General features: G+C 33.0%; 1 protein-coding gene across 1 annotated transcript; it reads right to left on the reverse strand.

The window, feature by feature from the left end:
* Positions 1 to 11,450: 11,450 nt before the first annotated feature.
* Positions 11,451 to 14,935, reverse strand: LOC140813000 (uncharacterized). Its single transcript, XM_073171402.1, has 6 exons — positions 14,509 to 14,935; positions 14,326 to 14,421; positions 13,514 to 13,554; positions 12,246 to 12,363; positions 12,050 to 12,130; positions 11,451 to 11,738 (listed from the first exon to the last, which is right to left on the reverse strand). The coding sequence occupies exons 1-6, from the start codon at positions 14,710 to 14,712 to the stop codon at positions 11,682 to 11,684; spliced, it is 597 nt and encodes a 198-aa protein (XP_073027503.1). The 5' UTR covers positions 14,713 to 14,935; the 3' UTR covers positions 11,451 to 11,681.
* Positions 14,936 to 15,219: the final 284 nt, after the last annotated feature.

Below are 15,219 nucleotides of genomic sequence, written 5' to 3' on the forward strand. Positions count from 1 at the left end.
TTGAACTTGTGATCCGAGTAGAGTATCTACCGGGAAAAAAGGAAAAGAGTTGAGATTTTGCTAAGTTTTGCAGGGTATTTATTCGAGTAAAATATAAAATTTATTGTGCAATCAATCGGGCATATTCATGGATTGTCGAGATGGTCAAACTTTTGTATTTGACAAGCTATGTTGGGCTTATTAGCTGCTGAGGTGCTCGGGATTTATCATAAAGGGTACTATCGACTCGAGCAAAATAATCAAACTAGAAGAAAATAAATCCGCTAGCAGAATGATAAAAATATAAACAAAATTAAAAGAAAACAATAAAATTGACGGTATTTATGAGAAAGCTCCTTAAGGTTAGTACTTTTTGAGATGACTATCACGCCACGGATTTGAGACACAATGTTGCTTTCAAATAAAATTTTAAAAACAACAAGTCTCGTAGTACAAAATTTAACTAAACCAATATATTATTTCATAACGAAGTTTGTGCTCATGTCCAAAAATACAAAACACAAGCTAAATATATCAGCGGAAACTAAAATCTATCAACATAACAACATCGAAAATCAAATAACGACGACTATTTTAAGTTTCTTCTTTTCACCGATCTTAAAACTAGGTATGCTTTTCCTCTTTGAGTTCTTCATTCCTTTTATGTCGGAGAGGAGTAAGAGGTAAGTGTTTGAGAAAATACTCAGCAAGTAAGGGCCTTTCGAGTATATATAATAATGTATAGATGGTTTTTAAACATGGTCATTTTCATGGTTCATAGCATAACATATCATGGCTTAAACATAAACATATTCCATGAAACATAATCTTGACACCATAAACATATAGCACTTCGATTCATCTTCCTTTAACGGTGAAGCGATATCAGTCCCTAATTGGTAATCATATAAGCGGACGAGTCCGTAACAGCAGTTGTATACCATCATATCATGGTCACAAATTTGGAGTTCTGCCTCATTTTCAGTTGAATCTTTACAGTGCTAACACCTAACACCAAGATTTATACACTTTATATGTTTTACTGATATTAGTCCCTAATTTTAATCATATAAGGGAGAGATGTCGTAACAATGGTTGTATCCCACTTGAGCGGTGAGATTCTGTCAAATTCTCAAGCACCAGCTGGCTACAGTTATAATAGGCTTTTTAGAGCAACCAACCAGCAGCGAGACTTTGTCCTTATCTTGAGCACCTAGCGGCCAGAAGCATTGCACACACACTTATTTATGTTCTATCTGCTTCACAACCAGCAACCAACTTCTTCATGCTACAAATAATTTACAGTAAGTGGGATTACGCTTTAAAACTCGATATTTATGATTTAAATCGATTGATCATGATACGACCTATCCTCTTTTCAACCATTATTGCAAACTGTTGATTGAATATAAATGTTGAAATGTTGATGATATACGATAATGTTGAACCATTGATGAAATATGATATATTGAACTATTGAAAAATTTTAATATCAAACTGTTGCTTGGTTATGGTATGATTGAGATGTTTGGTTGATTAATATATGTATTTGTCTATTGGAGGTATGATATAAGGTTCCGAGCATTGTTATTATTTGATTTGAAATGATAAAGGAATTTTCCGAACTGTGTCCCTTACATAGTGGATAAGAGTAACCATGATATGAGCCTGATATGGTGGGTGAGAATAACTGATATATGGTCTCACCTCTTAGAAGATCACATATATGAGACTGATCAGTAACACCATGAGACATGAGATGAATTTTCAGTACTACTTGATAAATGTTACTTGATTTGAGATTAAGTTTTGTTATGATGATACCATTTTTTATAATACTTAAAAGACTTTGTACTCTATGATTAAGCATCCTGCATATATTTAAAGATATATGTATATTTTTTATTTCGTATTCGATCGGTCTCCTAAATATTTCACAAAATACTTATCCCTTATAATTCCACACATATTTAAGAGTAGAATAAGTTGAAGATGAGGAACAAGAGCAATTATGGGGATAATGCTGTAGCTTTTCGATGAAGAAAGATATTTTATTTGGAAAAAATTTATGTGAGATGGTCTCACGGGTATTATTTGTGAGACGGATCTCTTATTTGGGTCACCCATAAAAAAGTATTATTTTTATGCTAAGAGTATTACTTTTTATTGTGAATATGAGTATTGTTGACCCGTCTCACAGATTATGATCCGTGAGACGGTCTCACATGAGACTCACTCATTTTATTTTTATGTTATCTTTGATTATAGTTGTATGCTTCTGCCTTTTTTTTCATCGTTTTTTAGACGATTATCTATTTTATGAAATAGACTGTTATTTGATTATTACTAGGCTTTTTGTTTTGTGATTGTGCGATTGTGAAATAATGTCAAATGTTAACATAAACGCCATGGTTTTGGGGCATGGCAACTTGTCTCTTCTCCTCTGAGTAAGATCATGAAGATACCAATTCCACTGCCGGTTGGACAAGAAGAGTTGTCAACAAAGATCTTCCACTGTTTTTTTCTTCTATCTGAATTGTTTCTTCCAAGAAATCATCCAATATATGGGATTTAATGGCAACTTGAGGTTAAAACTTAATATATACTTACTAAGCTCGGTTGCCCATGTGACGAGTCTCCCAGAAGCATCCAGATGTGAGATAATTCTTCCCAAAAGTGCTATTAGTGAGTACCGTGATGGGATGAGACAAGAAATATGACCTCAATTTTTTAAATGTGCCGACTAAAGCTATTGTGTAGCTAAGCTCGGCTCTTTTTAGGGCATAACTGACAAAGTAAATGAGCTGATGAACTGAGCCGCATCTTCTGACTAAGACCGAGCTTGCGGCTTGTGTAGTGACTGCTAGGTATACCAATAACTCTTATCCTCGATTAGGCTTATTGAGGAAGGGAAATCCACCTGGATAGGATTTTAACTCTTGAAAATCCTGCTCACTTTCTGCATTCCATTCGAATTTCAAAGATTTTCGAAGAACTTTGAAGAATGGGAGACTCTGGTCGGCTGACCGGGCAACAAACCTTGACAGAACATCAATCTGCTCTATAAACATCAATAAAAACAGAGAATTTGTGTTTTATCAGAATTAAATGTTGTGCCATATGTTACAACATCTAAGACAACATGCAGTGGAAAATCAAAGTTTGTAACACAAATTCGCTTAACATAAATAAATGGACAAGATTAAATTTGCACAAGTATAAATACTTGTGCGGTGCCTTATGAGGTGGCACAGACAATGAGCGGCTCCTGACAGGCTTCTAGGTGGAGGGAACATGAATGAACCGTTCTTACACTGGAAAGAGAGGGATTCCGAGACTGTTCAATGTAATGGACTGTACAGTTGAAGAGGGCTTAAAAGATTTGATATGTACTACTCATATCAAGAAGGTGCATCTTCTTTTCGGTAGCTCATCACATAAGAACTCCAAAGTTAAGTGTGATTGACTTGGGGCAATTTTGGGATGGGTGACCTCCTGGTAAGTTTCTCAGGGTGCGTGTGAGTGAGAACATAAGCACGCTGGAAAGACTCGTCTTGATACAGTGAGGACAGTCGTCAAACATGAGGCGTTACAAGTGGTATCAGAGCCGACCTCTCCAAGTACGGTGTGGTTCGGGGACGAACCAAGCAGAAGCTGGTGGGCATGTGAGGCCCGGGACCGAAGAGGGCGGGGGGTGATCGCCGGTGCCATGAGGTGGCACGGACAATGAGCGGCTCCTGGCAGGCTTCTAGGTGGAGGGAACATGAATGATCCGACCCACATGAGAATGAGAGGGATTCTAAGACTGTTCAATGTAATGGATTGTACAGTTGAAGAGAGCTTAAAAGATTTGATTGGTACTACTCATATCACGAAGGTGCGTCTTCTTTTCGGTAGCTCATCACATAAGAAATCTAAAGTTAAGCGTGCTTGACTTGAGGCAATTTTGGGATGGGTGACCTCCTGGGAAGTTTCCCATAGTGCGTGTGAGTGAGGACATAAGCACGCTGGAAAGACTTGTCTTGATACAGTGAGGACAGTCGTCGAATCTGGGGGGTTACAAGTGGTATCAGCGCCGACCTCTCCAAGTACGGTGTGGTTCGGGGACGAACCAAGCGGAAGCTGGTGGGCATGTGAGGCCCGGGGCCGAAGAGGGCGGGGGGTGATCGCCGATGCCATGAGGTGGCGCGGACAATGAGCGGCTCCTGGCAAGCTTCTAGGTGGAGGGAACATGAATGAACCGTTCTTACACCAGAAGGAGAGAGATTCCGAGACTGTTCAATGTAATGGACTGTACAGTGGAAGAGGGCTTAAAAGATTTGATATGTACTACTCATATCAAGAAGGTGCATCTTCTTTTCGGTAGCTCATCACATAAGAACTCCAAAGTGAAGCGTGCTTGACTTGGGGCAATTTTGGGATGGGTGACCTCCTGGGAAGTTTCCCAGGGTGCGTGTGAGTGAGGACATAAGCACGCTGGAAAGACTCGTCTTGATACAGTGAAGACAATCATCAAATCTGGGGCGTTACAACAATCTTCTCAACTCTTTGGTATACTTATTTTGATTTCGGGGAAGGCAATGGAGGTGGATTATTCTCATGTATTTGAGCCAATTTCTGCTTTATGGTGGCTATGATTAGTTGAGCGAGTTCCACGATATTGAAACCCGAATGAGGAGGAGGCGATGATTTTTCAGTATTTTGAGTCTCCTGGCCATTGTTTCATTGTTCTACCCACGGACTCTTCCTCAACTTCCTCTTCCTCTGATCATCTTATCTCTGTTTTCTTCAATTTCTCTCAGACGACGCCAATTATGATACAAATTTTTTTTACCTTAAGCTCGGTCTGGTTAGCCAAATAATATTTTAAACTGGTTCAGTACGGGTTGGATGAAATTTTATCTCGGATGCGCCAGAGATGTTCTGATATATACCACTCCGATAATGGTGGGCATAATTTGCTTAAAACCGAAAAAATAGGTCGGACCAAAAAATTTGGCTTAAATGGTTTGGTTTATCGGTGTTCTGGTCGGCTATGGTTTTAAAATTTATAAATTATCTTATTCGGTTTACGGTTTTGGTTCTCCAAATTACCGAATAAACCGAACCGACCAACCATATATAATTAAATATTAGATTTTTATGAATTATAGGCCATACATTTGAGTTTTAAATAAATTACTTTCCTCCTTTTATAAATCACTAGAAAAATGCACGTGTGTTGCACGTAAAAAACTAAACTACTGAAAATATATGTACGAAATTTTAATAATATTTAAATGAATTAAAACATGGTTATTAACATTTATCAACTGAAACAAACTAACCCATAAAAAATAAAAAAAATCATGACCATAGACGGTATATAAATCAGAGAAAGTATCTTATCCACTTGACACACTTTCCAATATGCTTCTTGATTGATTTTGACAACTCAACAGCTCTTTGTCGTAGTTTGTTATAACATAAATATAATTAATTTGATATGCTCAACAAGTATCTGATCGTCTTTAACATCTATTATGTTATTTACAATCCTTATCCGGGATCTGACATGCTCGTAGTTTGCTTCTTTATCACGACATTTTTTCGATTTTCTATATTGTTTTTATTTGATAATCTTATTTTTCCGACTATTTTTTTGTTGTTAAATGATTTTTCAGCTTTTGACAATAATCAACTATAACTCCTAAGAAAAAATGCTTTTACTCGTGATAAGTTTTCACTTGTGACTAAAAGTATTTATAACCTATATATTCTTCAACAACATAACCAATGAATGGTGTTGCACCTTCTTCAAATATTGTGATATTTGTGATATCATTTTTATATATTTAGTATCATATTATCAACATATAGCTGTAAGGTTAATAAATTTTTAACAACTATTTCTCAATCAGTGTGAGAAAAATACTTGAATTTTTTCAAATGGCTATATCTTAGAATTGTGTCCTCATTTAATTTGACACAATTCAAGGAAGTCATCTTGATCGTCATTTTTTGGAAGCTTTGAAATAATGATTGCGAGCATCATGTCATGATGATGATATAGTTTCAATCTCATTTGTTGCGTTTAGAACATAATATTATATTATTCATTGAAACAAAACAAATTTTCTTCTATCGAGTTTATATTTTGTTTTATAATATTTTATATCTTGTGGAACGATATACAAAATTAATTATTGTATTTTAAAAAGCTTGAGAAGATATACGAATAATGTTATTAAGATATGCATATGAGATATCATTCAAATATATGTCAAAGTATTTGTCTTATTCAATATCTCATCTAATAATATAACCATTTAGATTTGATGACCATTTTATGATAGTCAAAATTAATTTGATGAAATATTGTAGAATTTTATTTGAATTTCAATATTTTGTTAAGTGAATTTATTTGACGAGGATTTTTCTATGCTACCATCATATATGTTATAAATTAGCTAGTTAGACACTTTGACTAAAAAAAGAGACAAAAACAATCTCGTATCACCTTGAAATATATCGAGATAATATTGGAGAAAATAAAGTGAAACTGACTCAATGTCTCAATAAAATGCACATAATTGATCTGTTATATTGTGTCAACAAAGTTTTAGAATTGTTCTCATACCATTATAAATAGAATGAGAATTATGCACAATTTGTTTTTCATGTATTTGTTTTTCTAAATGAATAATTTTTTTCTTTTTGAAAAAAACTATTTTATTGAGAAATATTGACATTTTATATGACATTCATATGTCGCACAACCATGAAGTAGCAACATAATCATTATATAACACTTAACGTACACATACAATTCTTCAATTCCTTCTTCATTATGTTTCGTTGAAATTTAAATCTGAATCATTCTTGATCTTAACATTTTGCTTTAAATATGATTTAATATATATGTATATGTTTCATGTTACTTAATTAGACCTAATTTCAAATATCTATAAAAAAATGTGCTTGAATTATATCATACAGAAATTAGGACATAGTATGTAGGACCGAACGCTTGCCGCTTTACCAAAAGCTATAGCTAGTAGTAATGGTGCAACTCAAATCTTTTAAATCGCGCAGCAGCTCAAGCACCATAGTTCGGCCGCTTAAGCAAGCAGGGACAAATATTGCATCCAACAATCTTCCTCCCAATAATTGCACTCCTTGCAATCAATGGGAATCGAACCCGTGACCTTGCCTCTGATACCAATTGTAAGACCGATCGCTTGTCGTTTTACCAAAAGCTATAGCTAGTAGTAATTGTGCAACTCAAATCTTTTAAACCGCACAGCAGCTCAAGCACCACGGTTCGACCGCTCTACCAAGCAGGGACAATTATCGCACCCAATATAGTAATACACAACATTATTTTTTTATTTAACATGTCTTTTTTTTTCATCAACTATGTTTGTCAAAACTTTTTTGTTCAAAATTTGACGCATTTCGTAGATTATATGTATGAAAAACCAAGAAATTATATAATTCATAGAAATCATTTACTATTCACTTCGTAGAACATAAGACTCAAAATACGTGGCTTTGATTGATGTACTCTCATATTTATTTTTATATAAACAACAAGACACATGATATAATATCAGAAAAATCAATTACCGCCAACAATACTAACCAAAACGAATAAAAAAATCATAACACAAACAACCTCGAGAAAAAAATTTATAACTCAAAGGTTAAAAATAATTTATTTCGTACAATAACAAAAAAATTGAAGTATATACGAGCAATAAAAACCATAAATCACTCTCAAATTAAATATTAACTCATATTATTCACAATTTGTATAAATTTTCCAATATTTTTTTCAAATAAAGAGAAGAAGCCTTATTAATGTCATCGTTTTATAGATATTCATTTCACTTCTTTAAAAAACACATGAAAAATGGTGCCTTGAAATCATAATAAAACCATTTAGAAAAGTAGCCGTAATAATATAATACAAAGTCACACAATTTTTCTTAAACCATATAAACATATTAGACTATTGACTAAATATATCTAGCAACAACAAAGCATGCGTTAACTTGTGATATAATTAAAATTTATAATCATGCATAATCATTGAATTAGAGCAAAATCGCATGTCAAAAATCGACTGGATATTATATATTTTAATAATTTATCCATATTTGTCGTTCACCAGAGGACTCTTAGACCTACCAAATTTTGTAGTTCACCTATTATTTTCATGATAAATAATATTACAAAAATAATATAAGCAAGAACATAAAAACTCAAATTAAAATGCCTTCTATCAATTTAAGTAAAAAAAATTGATTAGAGAATATAATAATGTCGTAAAAAATTTAAATATTGATTTATAGACAGAAGTTTGAAAATACATTTGCCCCAATAAATAAAAAATGTTTTCTCTTGATATTATGAGACATAAGGTAAAAACGAATAAATATTTCAATCTTTTTAATATTTTCTAAGTCACTTCAAACTAAGTAATCTAAGCAAACAGAAAACATGCATTATGTGTTTAAAAATTAACAAAATATCTCAACAATAAAAAATTGAAAAATAACCGTTTTTGATGGATATTTGATTTTGTTTTCTCTTTTCTTTGTGCAAACAAACAAATCACATAAACAATGCAAACACAATTACATGATCAATACAAAAGACATATAACAATCAAACATGTTAACGCTAGGGTAAAAAAAAACTCCTCTCATTGCAAGAACACAAAATGATCAAATGGAGCATATTATTTAGTAATATTTATTTAGCAGCATTTATAAAAAAAAATTGACTAAATAACTTAAAAACAATGTTTGAAATCACTTAAAGACAAATATTTCTCTCAATCACATATCTTTATTGACACTTAAAGAGTCTGAAAATATTTTTATTCTAAATGGGAGAAAGAAATTTTGTATGAGATTAATATTTATAAATAATTTATTTTTATTCAATCCGAATCATTTCCCTTTGTCTTCCTGTTATTATTTGATGGCAATGTATAAATTTAAGTAACTAAAATTAAATTTAAAGTAAATTAAAATAATAATTAGTTTGATTGAGTTAAATACACTATTAATGATCTTATTAAACTAAGAAAAAAAATGAATTAAATAACACCATTAATATGACAAATTGTAAAATAAAAAAATAATATAATAGTAAGCTAACAAATGAAAGTCATATACTTAATAGATTAATAATAGATAATATATCATTTAGTAATATGTATTTAGCATCATATATTGAAAATTGATTTAAAAAAATATATATTAATGATTATTATTAAATGAAGGTCACATTCATATATTTATATTAGTATAGATTAGTATAGATAGATATAGATTATTTGTAAGGTTTTTTCACAAAACAAATTTTAATCTCGGCTATTGAATTTAAAAGTTTAGTAATTAGTAAATAAATAACAAAGATAAGGATTAAAAGTTTATTAATTAGTAAATAAATAATAAGGATAAGGACAAAAGAGTAAATGCATAATTGTAATTAATAATTAATAATAAGGATTGAATTTAAAAGTTTAGTAATTAGTAAATAAATAATAGTAATTAATAGATAATAATAAAGATAAGGACAATAGAGTAAATTCACAATTCAATCTGTATATTTATATAGATATACATTGGTCATACATTGGTCATAAATTGGACCTTTAAATCATTAACCGGACTGTATTACGAAAAAACCAAACCAAACGGTGATAAAATAGTTTGGTTTTCAGACCAGATATTTTCAAAACCGAAAAACATACTCGTGGTAGAGCAAAACCAGACCAAACTGATCGATGATCACTCCTATCCTCTGATATTTAAGTCAATACTGAGACAAAACTTAAGTATTTGATAAGAGTAGTGCTAATGATAGTAATGAGTCAATGTCTAAAACCATAAACGATACTTGATATTTATAGAGTTGAAAGGATCTAGATATTTTGTAGGAGCAGAACTCTTAGTGACAAAAGTCTATGAAACACTAGATTTGAGGTATGATTTGTATTGATTGGCCTTAACATCGGCATGTTATAAATTTTGAATTTATTCTATATCCTTATCCTAGAAGATTAGAGAACAGCCCAAACTCTGTATGATTTTGTCTGTTACTCTGGCTTAATTGTATCAATAATGATCTCATTATTTATGTGAATGAGCTTGGGTAATATACGGGTCGGGTCGGTTATACGGGTATCGTATTGGTTTTTAATTCCTCAATTTTTAACTAATAATAAAATAGTGAAGAAATACGCATATGAAATCTTCATGTCCCCTTCAACAGATATGGGCTTGCCGACAACACAATTAAATAAGAGTGAGTCTCATATGAGACCATCCGTGAGACGGGTTAACCTTACTCATATTCACAATAAAAAGTAATACTCTTAGCATAAAAAGTAATATTTTTTCATGGATAACCCAAATAAGAGATCCGTCTCACAAATACGACCCGTGGGACCGTCTCACACAAGTTATTGTCATTAAATAATTGTGTTCATTTATTGGAAGATCGAGAAATCCAGAATGCTTCACTCCATAGATATGATATGAGCTTATTTATATTATTTTTCAAAAACAAACATCGATTATGATTAAATTCAAGATATGTAGTCACTAATTAAACAAATATATGGGGAAAGCTGTATCTAATAGGAAAAAATCTTATATAACCACCAATAAAATTTTGCCATAAATTTATGAAATGTCAAAAGAAATTACGACTTATTAATTAGAAATGTATATCTTGTCTTGTGAATGGCGGAGCCAGGAATACGACTCTATCCGAACTAAAATTTTAAACTATAAAATATTTTAGGCAAAAACTTGTGTGAGACGGTCTCACGGGTCATATTTGTGAGACGTATCTCCTATTTGGGTCATCCATGAAAAAGTACTACTTTTTATGATAAGAGTATTACTTTTTATTGTGAATATGGGTAGGGTTGACCCGTCTCACAGATTAAAATCCGTGAGACGGTCTCACATGAGACTCACTCAATATTTTAATATTTTAAATTGATCTACCAAAACTATTATCAAATTTATGTTAAGAGTATTACTTTTTATTATGATTATCAGTAGGGCTGACTCATCTCTCACGAACAACCTACTCAACTTTCTAAAATGGTATTGACAAAAATATTTTAATGGGTACATTTTACATTTTTAGGCACAAAATTTTGTATTTTTTTCTTCATATACAAAATACATTGAATTTTATGAAAATATTTTAAATTCCTATAAAATAGATATGAATATATTTGAAAGGTTAAATTAAATTATTTTCTTCAAAACTGGAAGTTAACCAAACCATCGTTTATTTATTTTCAACTGAATAAAATCCAGCTCTGGTTCAAACTGAAAATGAGCCCATAAATAATTCTTTTTTCGAGATAGCAATTGACTCATTATCTAATTTGCATATGAATATTCGTTTATTTCTCAAATCAGAACCTGATATTTCATTGTGCTTATAGATCTTCCAACACACAAAAACCAACGAGTCACTCCAAGAAATACCAAACATACATATCACAAGAATACAACTGGAGTTGTTCCTGAACAGAGATAACCACAAACCAAACCAAAGCTAAAATTTCAAGAAACTATACAAACAGAATGCAATCTCGCAACGAATTATTTTAACTGTCAAAACATATCGGGATGACACGATTTACATAGCTCAACGTTTCACACTCATGGCGGTCTCGTTTTTCATGCTTGTTCTTCGAGTAATAATGCCTCAAGCTCTTCTCTACGACGCTGGAGGTGCTGTCATTGTCATTGCATCATATTTATTATGTGATTCTTTAAACATGGAACAGATACAAGAAGATCCAATCCAAAGTAGGAAGCGTAAAAAAATAAACAACAAATTGAATTGAAGGGTTGGGAATCATCAAATATTTCAAAGCAATGAAGTCTGATTTCGACCAACTATAGACCCTTGGTTCTTTTCAAAACTTGGATCCTAATAACAGTTAAATGCTGAAAGAGATGACTAAAAAATGAGAATACTATATACTTGTCATTCAAGCAAGTATCTTAACAGCTAAATCTAGTAAGGCAACTCAAGGGATTACCTCGAGATCTTTTATCGCTTGGTCTCGTGACATATGGTTTCTTTTGTGAGAGCGTTTGAGCATACCCAGGCAAAATATCCCCTAACACAAAAACGGAATGTAAAAAGTCAGTTGTGCTCTGAATTGATGCACACACAACCGATGCAATGAGCCTAATACCATATCAAATAGTAGGTACATGATTTCTTGAACTTACGGCTATAATATAAATAACGCCACATCCAAGGAGCAAGTAGGCTGCTATGCTCTGGAGAAGAAAAAGTTCTTGATGGTTCCGCATATGCTCAGGATACGCTCTGGTCATTACTGCAACACTGGAATTGGCCGAGATAAAGGAAATATTGTTAACGACACTATACGTGTAAAGACGCTGTTATTTATACTTACAGGGTCTCTAAACAAATAAATAGATGCAGTCATATTTCATCTGACCCGTTATCCAATATATGCAGTAACAGCAATCTAGCATCACACGTTATATATCCATAACTGTTTATGAAATGAAGACCACCTTAGCGATCTCTAGGTGAGGCCTTTTCGCCTTTTCCTAAAATATTCCCTGTTCTTATCAGCTCACCTTCTTTATTTTCCGGTTTCTATTTGCTTTAATTTCTTTCCAACTACAACTTCTCTCATCAGAAAATTTTACCTTTTATTCGATTTGAAATTTTAAATATCAAAATATCCCACACAAAGCTGTGTTTTGACTATTACTATGCAGCATGCTCAACATGCGACAGCCTGCTATTTGTGTCTACAAATTACAAAACAAGAAATAGCTTTGTCTAATGGTTCGCACCCATACACATTTAATATATAACCAATGTTATTTAAGTAGTGTTTGCAACCTCTACAAAAATGATTATGGATTTTTCATTCACAAACCTCTAAAAAAAGTATTATGGATTTTTCACTCACAAATTTATGGGCAAAAAATTTATAGTCACTTTTTTTAGTGAATACGAACACTCCCTTAACTATCTATATTGAGCACGATGATAATCTATTGATGTCTTGCAGAGTCTAGCAAATGACAGAACGGACTTCGAAGGCAACACTGTCACTAGCATAGATTGGCTCTTTGAAAAAATTAAGATTCATGCTTCTAGAAATATGCATGCATTATTTTCCCAGGACACTTTTTGAAAACACTCACTAGTATAGATTCTCTATTTGAAAAAAATTAAGATTCGTGTTTAAGATATATGTATGCATTATTTTCCCAGGACACTTTCTAGGAGATGTAGTTATTTAGACTGTTATTTGGTGTATTTGTCTGGTTATGTCCAGAATAAATGTATAATCTTTTATTTATAATATTTTTTAGTTTACCTACCCAAACAAAGATGATAATCCACATACAATAAACATAGCTAACTATCAGCAATGATACACATACTAACATAAAAAAACGATCAATAAAATGGCGTTGCTCGAGTTTGTAATCATAAGATATAGACTTACAAGATCTGCAGCATTCCTCTGCCAACCCAATACTGAAGAACCTGCAACATTATGATGAGAATTTAATAAATTTACCCAGTTATCGCATTACATACATGGATATCAATCTCACAAATAACATTTAAATCTTTAAACATGGTAAGAGTTTGGCAAGACAAAGTCTTTACAGATACAGTTTTTAAATTTTTAATCCCATCACATCAGATTAATCTTTGTTTCAATTTTTCAGAAGCATCCGGATTTTCAATCCCAAAAAATGAAAATGTTTTATCACTGATGACCTATTTGAAGAAAATTATATTTATTTCTTGGTTTTGAAATTGAATCCGCCAGGGACAGATACAATAGAGGCCGGAGTTTTACAAGTAAAATCTCTAAAACTGCAACCTTTGCCCCCTCAAACTTGTGGATTCGTCCTTCGTACCCGACCATCTTTAAATTTTCTTGGGAAAAGCTTATCAAAAGGCTATATACACTGTGACAGAAACACAAGCTTAGGGGAAAGCTGTTGAGCATTTTCGAGAGCATAGTTAAGTTTTTTTTAAGATAACTTACATCATCCATGGACAGTTGTGTACACAAATTCACTGGAAGCAAATAAAAAACTGAACTGGGATACCCTTTGATTCATAAATAACAGATGTAATTGCAGGGAACACTTTACTCAAAATGCCTAGATGATTTCATGCCCGAATTTATACTCAAATTTCTTGAACTAATAATATTTTACACTAGGGATTATATTCCAGATTCTACTGCCCTGTCTCTAGTTTAAAAAACACAGTAAATAAAGATGAGTAAATGGAGCAGACCTTGGAGAACCTTAGAAAGTATTCCCACTCTGTCTCCGCAATTACCACAATTATAGCAATAATCACCGCGTAACACCGGAAAATCCCATCAAATATCTGAGCGCAAAAAACAAAAACAAAAACAAAAGAAGGAATTAAGCATGCCCAAATTCAGCGGAAAACCAAGAAAATTCTTAAACCCACATCGTTTCCGTTCCTAAAGGACTGAACGGCGGAGATGACGTTCATAGCGATGCAGAAACAAGCAGCCAGCGCAGTAATCACGCCGAAGCCCCGACACGTAATCAAGAAAAAGTCGGGCCCCCTTGACCGGGAACGGCCGCCCGACGTATGTTGCGGGGCAGAGACATTATTGCCGTTGCCCTGGTGCAAACTCTCTCCGTCCATTGCGGTGCTCCGAAAACGATGCTAACCGATGGCTCACCGGCGGAGTATTCTGCAAATGTCGAGCAGATTTCTTGGTGGGAAACTCAATCAGTGAAGCATAACTTTAAGTGTAGTTCATATATTATATATATAAAGAAAGGCAATCACTTTACTTGCACCAGCTGGTCAAGAAACGGGATTCCAAGGTATTCTTCTCGGTGATGAGCCGCCGCGTGTCGCCTTGAATATAAATATACAGGGTGGAGGGGCTGCTGGTTTGTCCCATTCTTCATGGTCGTTTTGCTAATGAGCTGGCGTGGTGACGAGGATCATTCGCCTCATTTTTTTATACAAATCATCTTTTCCAGAATGCTGAGGAAGATAATGCATTGAAATTTCGAGAAATTATTTTGCATTTTATATGGTAGATCAAATATGTTTAGTTATATCTCAACAAATATGATCCATCGTGAATTAAGATCGGAAGTCATCTTAAAATTTGTATCGAACTCAATATCTTATTCTTGT

This window comes from Primulina eburnea, chromosome 14 (genome assembly GCF_022965805.1).
Source record: "Primulina eburnea isolate SZY01 chromosome 14, ASM2296580v1, whole genome shotgun sequence".
NCBI lineage: Eukaryota > Viridiplantae > Streptophyta > Magnoliopsida > Lamiales > Gesneriaceae > Primulina > Primulina eburnea.